The 11,273-nt window shown below is 43.0% G+C and overlaps 1 gene segment (V, D, J or C); it reads right to left on the minus strand.

Moving 5' to 3' along the window:
* LOC114201501 (immunoglobulin lambda-1 light chain-like) overlaps window positions 1-5,564 on the minus strand; it is a 113,950-nt gene extending 108,386 nt beyond the window's left edge. Inside the window, 2 exon segments of the V gene segment in view lie at window positions 5,036-5,343; window positions 5,459-5,564. Coding sequence covers window positions 5,036-5,343; window positions 5,459-5,504 — 354 coding nt within the window.
* Window positions 5,565-11,273: the final 5,709 nt, after the last annotated feature.

The following is an 11,273-nucleotide window of genomic DNA, read 5'->3' on the forward strand; positions in this document are numbered from 1 at the left end:
AATATGGATTCCAAAATCCTCAACAAAATCCTAGCTAATAGGATCCAACAATACATTAAAAGGATCATCCACCACGACCAAGGGTGGTTCAACATTCACAAATCAATCAATGTGATAGAACACGTTAATAAGAGGAGGGAGAAGAACCATATGGTCCTCTCAATTGATGCAGAAAAAGCATTTGACAAAATACAGCATCCTTTCCTGATTAAAACTCTTCAGAGTATAGGGATAGAGGGAACAATTCCTCAAGTTCATAAAATCCATCTATGAAAAACCCACAGCAAATATCATCCTCAATGGGGAAAAGCTGAGAGCCTTTCCTTTAAGATCAGGAACACGGCAAGGATGCCCACTGTCGCCACTATTGTTCAACAGAGTACTAGAAGTCCTAGCAACAGCAATCAGACAACAAAAAGAAATAAAAGGTATTCAAATTGGTAAAGAAGAAGTCAAACTCTCTCTTTTCGCAGACGACATGATACTTTATGTGCAAAACCCAAAAGACTCCACCCCCAAATTACTAGAACTCATACAGCAATTCAGTAATGTGGCAGGATACAAAATCAATGCACAGAAATCAGTTGCTTTCTTATACACCAACAACGCAACTGTAGAAAGAGAAATTAGAGAAACGATTCCATTTACAATAGCACCAAAAACCGTAAGATACCTCGGAATAAACCTAACCAAAGAGGAAAAGGATCTATACTCTAGGAACTACAGAACACTCATGAAAGAAATTGAAGAAGACACAAAAAGATGGAAAAATATTCCATGCTCGTGGATCGGAAGAGTAAGCATTGTTTAAATGTCTATGCTACCCAGAGCAATCTATACCTTCAATGCCATCCCGATCAAAATTCCAATGACATTTTTTCAAAGTGCTGGAATAAACAATCCTAAAATTGGTATGGAATCAGAAAAGACCCTGAATCGCCAAGGAAATGTTGAAAAGGAAAAACAAAGCTGGGGGCATCACGTTGCCCGATTTCAAGCTATATTACGAAGCTGTGATCACCAAGACAACATGGTACTGGCACAAAAACAGACATACAGACCAATGGAACAGAATAGAGAACCCAGATATGGACCCTCAACTCTATGGCCAAATAATCTTTGACAAAGCAGGAAAAAACAATGCAATGGAAAAAAGTCTCTTCAATAAATGGTGCTGGGAAAATTGGACAGCCACATGCAGAAGAAGGAAACTCGACCATTCTCTAACACCATTCACAAAGATAAACTCAAAGTGGATGAAAGACCTCAATGTGAGACAGGAATCCATCAAAATCCTAGAGGAGAACATAGGCAGTAACCTCTTTGACATGGCCCACAGCAACTTCTTTCAAGATACATCTCCAAAAGCTAGTGAAACAAAAACAAAAATGAACCTTTGGGACTTCATCAAGATAAAAAGCTTCTGCGCAGCAAAGGAAACAGTCAACAAAACAAAGAGGCAACCCACAGAATGGGAGAAGATATTTGCAAATGACACTACAGATAAAGGGCTGGTATCCAAGATCTATAAAGAACTTCTCAAACTCAACATCCAAAATACAAATAATCAAGTCAAAGAGTGGGCAGAAGATATGAAAAGACACTTCTCTGAAGAAGACACACAAATGGCTAAAAGACACATGAAAAAATGTTCATCATCATTAGCCATCAGGGAAATTCAAATCAAAACCACACTGAGATACCACCTTACACCAGTTAGAATGGCAAAAATGGACAGGGAAAGAAACAACAAATGTTGGAGAGGTTGTGGAGAAAGGGGAACCCTCTTACACTGTTGGTAGAAATGCAAGTTGGTACAGCCACTTTGGAAAACAGTGTGGAAGTGCCTCAAAAATTTAAAAATAGAGCTACCCTATGACCCAGCAATTGCACTCCTGGATATTTACCCCAAAGACACAGATGTAGTGAAAGGAAGGGCCATATGCACCCAATGTTCATAGCAGCAAAGTCCGCAATAGCCAAACTGTGGAAAGAGCTGAGATGCCCCTCAACAGATGAATGGATAAAGAAGATGGGGTCCATATACACAATGGAATATTACTCAGCCATCAGAAAGGATGAATGCCCAACTTTTACATCCACATGGATGGGACTGGAGGAGATGATGCTAAGTGAAGTAAGTCAAGCAGAGAAAGTCAATTATCATGTGGTTTCACTTATTTTTAGAACATAAGGAATAGCATGGAGGACATTAGGAGAAGGAAGGGAAAAGTGGGGGGGCGGTAATCGGAGGGAGAGATGAACCATGAGAGACTACGTACTCTGAGAAACAAACAGGGTTCTAGAGGGGAGGGGGGTGGGGGGATGGGTTAGCCCGGTGATGGGTATTAAGGAGGACACGTATTGCATGGAGCGCTGGGTGTTATACGAGAACAATGGATTGTGGATCACCACATCAAAAACTAATGATGTACTGTATGGTGACTAACATAACATAATAAAATTTAAAAAAAAACACAAACCCTTCTGATTTTTGTGTCCACACAATAAGACATGACATTCAAACAATAAATCTGACAGTCATCCAAAAGTGACAAAATGACCACATGCACACAATATCTTTATATTTCAGTACGAAACAAAGCAAATGTGATTAAAAATACACAGAAATCAATACCCAGCATCTTATTTTGCAAGACCAATTAAAGATGATGATTCCTTATACACTTGCAATTTTAAAATAGGAAAAAATGCAGAAATGATGCCAAGGAAAATGACTGGCACTTAATGAGAAAGGCTATGAACCCATGAATGAGAATTTCCCTGAAGTGTTATTCTCTGATCACACTGTAGAGAAAAATACTGGTCGATATTAAATCACTGGGACACCTAAAAGATTTCAAATCATCTCTACCAAAATAACCTCCTTAGGGGTGCATGGCTGGCTCAGTCGGTAGAGTGTATGACTCTTGATCAGGTTCATAAGCTTAAGCACCATGTTGGGTGTGGAGACTACTTTTTAAAAAAGTTAAAAACCATTTTTTAAGGGGCACCTGGGTGGCTCAGTTGGTTAAGTGTCTGCCTTTGGCTCAGTTCATGACTCCAGGGTCCTGGGATCAAGCCCTGCATCAGGCTCACTGCTCAGTGGGAGTACGCTTCTCCCTCTTCCAAATCTTGCTTTCTCTCTCATTCTCTCTCTCTCTCAAATAAGTAAATAAATTAATTTAAAAAAATTTTAAAAGCGACTTCCCTTCACCTAAAACTAACATAATATCATACACCAACCTTACCTAAATATTTAAAGTAGCAACCACTCTCTCATCTTTTCATAAAAATATTTAAATGTATATTGCTTCACTATTTCAGAATACCCAAGAGGGCTGCCCTTACCTACAGCTTGAGACTACATACCCAAGACAAAAAGGGCTACCCCAACCCCATTATGTCATATTGGAACCATCCTGTTCCCACAATATCTATGCTCAGAATTACTCTGTAAGTTTCCGTGTTATTAACATACTAGCTACTTTCTCATAAGTATATTGTGGCCCCATCTTAAAAAGAGACTCACTAGAATAGACAATGGTGCCTCCTGCCCTCCTATGTACATGTGCATACTTGTTAAATATCCTATTGATGTCATTCCAGTCTGAAAACACTTATACTAGATACCATAGAGAATATCCAGACAGTGGCCCTTCTACCTCCTTCCAGTTTTCTCCACAAGGACACACATCCCAACATGCAGATATAGTTTTTGTACAGCCTTCCAAAAACCTGAGGGACTAACTCAGGTCTTTATTCTGTGTCTTCAAAAGCAGATGCACCTTCTCACTGTGATGTGACCCAGTTGCTTAGGGGTCAATGTGTGGCACATTTCTAACCTTCTGACTAAAGCATGAAGGTATTGACCATTTATTGGGGAAAGAAAGTAGGCAACTGAAAAGAGATCTGGAAAATTAACTAAAGGAGAGAACATAATGAGAGAGACTGAGTTCTCAGGAAAGCTGACCATGCATCCTGATTTGCCCCAGAGTGAGGGCATTGCCAAGATATGGCAGTTTCATTGCTAAAACGGGGAAAATTCTGGCAGACTGAGAACAATTGGTTATTGAAACAGGTTTTCTCTGGTCTACACCAGGTTTAAAAACGGAGAGAGACTCCTTGGACATATATGATGTGTATGTGTATTTAGAGATTTGTCATAACTGGGATTCCAGGTAGAACTTGGGCTGGCTCCTTATGAAAATCAGGTATAAAGGGATTCCCTGAAGAATGGAGACAAGCCTTCTCTTCCCAGGCGGAAAACAGAACCATGTTGGAAAGAGCCCACCCTGTCAGGAAGACAGGGCTGAATCCTGATAGGGATTCACTGGTCTGAGGGGTGGGGAGCTTCCACATACCATAGTCTCAACTCCAAATCCCCCTGCTCGGTTTCCTTGGATATGGGGTCAAAGATGAAGGAGCACTGGAAAAACAACATCTTCCTTTTCTATCATTCCTTCATCTAGATCTTCAGCTTTTTACTGAGTTGCTTTTTTCTCAAACACTGACATGCAGAACAATATCCCACCAAGGTGGATCATGTTGACTAGACTATGGCAGACACTGAGTTGAATAAGACAAGGTATATAGCATATGTATATGTGTGTGTGTGTGTGTGTGTGTGTGTGTGTGTGTGTGTGTGTGTGTGTGTATTCCAATCTGGACTAACGGGAGTGAGAGGTTTTCATTTAAAGCAAGGATGTGCCTGAGAATTGTGAACATCATACAGAGCACATGTCTTTTGTCCCTCTCTTCCTCCCATTAAAGAATGGAAAGATCATCTTCTGGGAACATGGCAAGGAACAAAGAGATTGTCAATTCCCCCAGACAATTCACCAGGAAGCCTGTTTTGTTTTACTACATTGAAGGAGCGAGAGGACCTGAGAGAGAACTGAATTCTCAAGGCCATATTGCACGAAGCCCCCTCCGCACATAGTTAGGATTGAGGAAACATCTTCAGAGCAAGGAGGGAGCCTGTGAGCATAGAACAGGTTTTGGTCTTACTTTCCCATGCACTTGGACCACTGTGATAAGTGCTACCACTTCTATATGAGGAACAGTAATACTCAGCCTCATCCTCAGGCTGGAGCCTAGAGATGGTCAGGGAGGCCGTGTTGCCAGACTTGGAGCCAGAGAAGCGATCAGGGATCCCTGATGGCCGATTATTTACATTATAAATCAGAGTTTTGGGGGCCATGCCAGGATACTGTTGGTACCAGGAGACATAATTATACCTCCCAATGTCATTGCTGGTTCCAGTGCAAGAGATGGTAACTGTCTGTCCCAGAGCCCCAGACACTGAGGATGGCTGAGTCAGGGCAGACTGGGCCCAGGACCCTGAAAAGAGGAAAAAATACAATCATTAGTTCAGTGCTGGGGCCTCAGATGAATCTGAGGAGGAGAGAAAGGATCAGCCCAGATGTCCCCATAGACCCTTCCCTGGAGGCCTCACCTGTGCCCTGAGTGAGGAGGGTAAGAAAGACTAGAGACCAGGCCATGGTGGAGACTCCTCAACAGCACTGCCTTCTGAGACCCCAATCCCAGGCATGTCTCCCCAGATCTCTATTATCTCCTCCCCTGCCTCAGAAGAGGGAGGGCCCTCCATGCAAATGTGCTTCCTGAACCTTGCTCTCCTCACCCCCTCTGATCTGACCCTTCATTCTAGATACTTCTGCATCCTTGGGCAGCAGACCTTAGCTGAATAGACTCAAACACTTTGACAGGTATTTTCTGAACGTCAAGAATTTGAATTGTTATGCCTGATTTGTCCAGAAGAGAAAGATCTCCTGAAGCCCTCACGTTGAAGATTCCTGGACCCTCTGAGTTTTTGCAATACCATGACTATGTCTCTGTGATCATCCCAGGCTTGGGGCCCTTTCTTCTGTGCCCTCCGCTAGGCACCATCTTCTGAGGATCTCTCTACTCTTAGGAAAGTGTCACTACCAGCCCCAGTGGAAACATCTGCTGTGAGTTGGTGTGTGGTGGTGGGCTCTCCTCCAGCTGCAGGCTTGTCACTCTCTCCACCCACACTTGTTTGTGCTGATGCACGTGCAACATTGAAACCCACTAGCTTGTCAGTCACCCCAGCTGCTTACCAACATGCCACATGGAGGGTCAGGTACACAGGTGTAAGCGAACCCCATGAGGGGAAAAGGAGTACCTGCCAGGACATTCTGTACATTCCACTCATGAACAAGCCGCTTGCCCTTCTTCAGCCTGAAATCTCAACCCGAGAAATGAAGAAGAAAGTTACACTGTCCCTGGTACATGATCTATGGAGAGATGAATCAGAATAGGGATGTGCAGGTTTGATAATGGGACATTTCTCGGTGCCCAGGGGGTTATTTGTTATACACTTTATATTATCCAGCGCTCATTCCATTTTATCTTTGATCCATTTGTCTGGCAATAGACACATGTTTTTTTCTACTCAGTTTTTCACCACCAGTCCACCCCCTGGTCACCATAAAACTATATCTCTGTGACCTTCGAACACTGAAGGAAAAGAAGCATTGTGGAATATCTCTTCCTATTTCTTTTCTGTGAAAGTTTTAAAATTGCTTTTCAATTTTCCCTCTTCTCTAATGCCTGGTTCAACAGGAAACATTGCCCAAATTGGAAGTACTATTATCCAGCTCAGGTTCCCTTTAAGACATAGTAAGCAGACACCAGCATTCCATCAATGAATGCTGCCGTAAACCTGGACATAATGCACGTGGGAACTGTTTGAATCCCTAGAACAAACTCCTACAAGGCAGATTGGGAATGACATTGACATTGCAAGGAACTTATAAACAATGCTGACTTTCCTATTTTTGTTTAAGAGTCTTGCAAACTGCCCTCAAGGCAACTGGCAGCCATGACCAGGCACCAGCTTGAGACAGAAAGAGATCCGGAAATACCCTATTGTCCTAGCTTGACATGTGAGAAAGATGACTTCTAATACTCAGAGCAAGATTGGATATGCACTTTTTCTTTTCTTTTATACTTTATTCTTCTCCTTCTCTATGCCCCTTCCCAAAGGGAATACTTCTACATTGAGAGAAATAACGGTAGTGGATTTGGGAACTTGCTTTTCTCACTTTAGGATTTTGGCCCAAAACACAATCCTATCTGTCTTCGTGCAACATGGCCCAGACATCAGCACTGTTAGGAGAATTGCACAGCAGTGGAGAGAAGCCAAAGATCCAGGTTTCTGTCCACAAAACCAAAAGGAAGTTCCAGGGAACTGGAAATACTGGGGAGATGGTAGAGAGAGAGTAGCCTGGAAAAGCAATGCTGTAAATTGTTTATGAGTTCTTGGTTCATCTCTAAGTTGCACTTATGCAGTGTCTGACGCTAAGGAGGATGAAAGATGTGGGGAACAGATCTGAGGAAGGGACTTCCATTGACATCCCAGATGTGACCTGTGGAGCTCACTGTGTAGCTTCCACTTAGGACAGATGCAAATAGCAGAACAAGGGTTTTGCAAACTTTCTGACACAGAAATCACATTCCACAGAAGGCTTTTGGAAACTAGGAGCCTGGAACTGATTGGGTCAAGTATCTGCTAAAACAAAACCTTCACTTGGGATTTACACAGGAATCATGGTTTCATAACACTGGATAGATTCGGACAGGTGCCAAAATTACTCAATATATGAAAAAAGGAAAATCTCAAATGGCATGAAAAAGAAATTTAGAGATACTTAGCCCAATATGACAGTTAATTTGGATTTTCTCACAAAGACTTTAAACCAGCTGCTTAAAAGTTGACAAAAAAAGAAGAATTTCTCTGATAATTACTGTAGAGATAAAACATCTCAGCCAAGAAATAGGAGACATAATGAAGCACATGTAAAAAGTACACTATATGGAACTGACTACAGACTGGAAAATAAAACACTAGTGACCTCAGGGTCATAGCAAGGAAAAGTATGCAATCTAAAATACGGAGGGAAAAAATTTTTAGAGATCAAAAATTGTCAAGGAACTGTGGAACTTCCTCAAGTGCCCCCAAAATAATAGTAGGATCCTAAAAGAGGAGACAAAGAGAAATAGAAGGAAACATGTGCTTCCAGATGCTGAGCAAAGCCGAAGGACAAGAAACATGAAGAAAACCACGTCAAGGCACATTTTATCTGATTCTTGGTTGTGTGGACCCTTTTCCGGACAAGTGTTTGACTTGAGCAACTATTCATTTCTTAGTAAAACATCAACCAAGGAATTTTGTTCCCTCATGATTCTCAACTGGTCACGAGTATGGAAATGATGGTGGTGATGAATGCAAAAATTAGAATGAGTGCAAGTTATTACATAAGAAGATAAGTCTCCACATCCCTTCTCCCTACTGTAGTAAGCCTAATAGTCCATGTTCTACCCGCCCCTCCCCAAACAGATTTGTCTCAGCAGAGCATAAAACACACCTGTCTGGATCAGGGGGATCCAAGTAGAGTTGGATTAGGGGAATCCAAGTAGAGTTGGCGGTATGCTATTAGGATGAGAACATGGGGCTTATATAGATGTTGAAATCTGGGACGACCTCCCTCAGGCAATCATCCCCTTTTCAGACTCTTCCTCATGAAACCAAAAAGCTCATCCATGAGGAAACTGACATCACTAAGGGGCTGGCAACACTGAAAGCAACTTGAAATGCTTGTGTGTCTCTAGCCTGGTTTCCTTTTTGGTACTTTCCAGTCTGATCTAGGTTTGTCTTGACATGACAAGGCACCAATGTCATGATCAGTCAAGAGGACTCCCTCTCTCTCCCTCGCAGAGAAGGGTTCAGGGACTCCTCTGGGAGAAAATGCTGAGCCAGATAGCAGAGAACTCGGGAGTCCTTACCTCTGACAGTATTTCTGCCAGATATTTAATAACTGGCTCACGTAGAACAAGACCAGATGCCCAGTTCTAGAGGTCCCTCATCTTTTCCCAGGGCCTCTTCAGTAGGTGATGTGCTAAACTCCCAGGAAGCTCAACCAACACTGACCTTGAGGCTCTCTTAAGCTTAATGTCTCCTGGGTTCTCCACTAATGGACACATTGTCCTTTCCTTTCTCAGCTAGTTTGTTGCTTTTGACTCACTGTTTCAAATTCCCAAAAGTTTGGGGATGCATACCTTGGTGCCAACAATGGATAGAAGATGAAAGGGATGATTAACGCCAAAGTCAGTATACTAGCTAATTCTAGATTGGGTAGGTGGCTGTGTTTGTTTTTTTGTTTTTTAAGATGGCTATGCTTTGAGTGAGTAGATGGGTTTTCCATTTATTATTCTTTCTAAAACTGTAAATATTTTATGCACTCTTGTTTAGCTATGATAAGCTTCATAATAAAAGAATTTGGAGGGGCGCCTGGGTGGCTCAGATGGTTAAGCGTCTGCCTTCGGCTCAGGTCATGATCCCAGGGTCCTGGGATTGAGCCCCACATCAGGCTCCCTGCTAAGCAGGGAGCCTGCTTCTCCCTCTCCCTCTGTCTCTGCCTGCCGCTCCCCCTGTTTGTACTCTCTCTTTCTCTTTGTCAAATAAAAAAAAAATTTTGGAAAACAAACTCTAATATACCTGAGCACTTTTCCTCTCCTTTACATAGAGCAGACTGTGAACAAATATAAAAGAGAAAGTTGCCATGAGTAACTGGAGGAAAAAGGGGAAAGAACTGCCCTCCTGGGGATTTTGCTCTCCATGGAAATAAATACACACAGATTCCATGAGAAAACTACTGGAAAAGAAAAAGAGCCAATGGCTGGACAAAACTGCTCTCCAGTGGTTCTGATGAAGCTGAGGTCTGTGACCTCCCTCCCAGCTCACCCCAGCATGTTCAGGGAAGATCCAGAAGGCGGGGGAAAAGGAAGAAAAGATGAGCCTGAATGTGGAATGGTTTGGAGGCACAAAGACAAGGCAGGAATATGCCAGGCTGCCTCCTGAGTAATTCCCTAGAAATGTGCCTTGACTGTGTAATAGTAAAGACAATCTAAGAATGGGGGCGGGGGAGGGGAAGGAATTGTCTCTGATCACAAAGAAAGGAAGGCCGCCCCCTCCTTTCCTTTTACCTTAGAAAACATGAGTTGTAAATTCTTTCTCTGCCTCCCTTAAATTATATACACGTCTTGTTCATAGGTAAATAAGACTCTTGTCAGGTTTACAACCAAGGAATCTTTTTCTCAAAGACCTGAGGCTCTTTGCTTTGAAAAGAAAACATCAAGGAAGACAGTGTCCCCATTTACAGTTTCTTTGGGAAGAAGAGCAGGGGCCTAACATCACTGGGAACCCGGCTCCAAGTTGGAAACCTACCTCCTGGCATGAAGTTGTAAGCAATTTATTTTCCCTAGAAATTTTGGATAATGACCCCTTATGGGATGTATATGTTATAAATATTCTCTTCCACTCCATAGGTTGTCTTCACTTTGTAAAATCCCCAGACGTCCTACTTCACTGGTGAAGTTTTGTTGGATCACAGGCCACAAGGAAACCCACCCTCTCTCCTACCAGTGTGAGCACTGGAAGAATTTAGAGTAAGACTTTCTCCAAGAACAGCGGGAGTACACTTAGCTGGGGTCTCCACTACTCTGCTCCCATCGCTGACGTTTTAAAAGGAATTGCCTCCTAGGAACAAATCACACAAAGAAGTTGACTCTGTCCCTTGAAAATTCAATAACGGAATGTCTTATTTTGCATGTCATTGGAGGAGGCTAGAGAGGCTTAAAGAACTGAATTCTCAAGGCCACATTGCAGGAAGCTCCCTCTGCACGGGGCGGGAAGCATCTTCAGAGCAAGGAGCGAGCCTGTGTGCACCGGGCTCTCATTTCCCCCATGAACTTGGATCACTGTGGTAAACGCCATTGGCTCTATGTGAGCAACAGTAATCAGCCTCATCCTCAGCCTGGAGGCCAGAGATGAGCCAGAGAATGGATTAGGGATCCCTGAGGGCTAAGAATTTACATAAAAATCAGGAATTTGGGAGAAGTGCCTGGGTGATGTTGGTACCAGGCAACTTCATTATAATGCCCAATGTCACTGCTACTTGCAGCACCGGAGATGGTGACTGTCTGTCCCAGAGCCCTGGATATTGAGGGAGGCTGAGTCAGGGGAAACTGGGCCCAGGACCCTGAAAAAAGGAAGAACACATTCTGGTGAGTTCAGTGCTAGGGTCCCAGGTGAGGGCTCAGAGGAGACAAAGGATCCATCCAGATGTTTCCCGGGTCCCTTTCATGAAGGCGTCACCTGTATCCTGAGTGAGGAAGACCAGAACCCAGACCATGGTGGAGATGCCCCAAGAGCACTGCCTTCTGAGACC

This window comes from Eumetopias jubatus, unplaced genomic scaffold (assembly GCF_037043125.1).
Source record: "Eumetopias jubatus isolate StellerSeaLion01/CBP00866 unplaced genomic scaffold, mEumJub1_p1.0 scaffold_16, whole genome shotgun sequence".
NCBI classification, from domain to species: domain Eukaryota; kingdom Metazoa; phylum Chordata; class Mammalia; order Carnivora; family Otariidae; genus Eumetopias; species Eumetopias jubatus.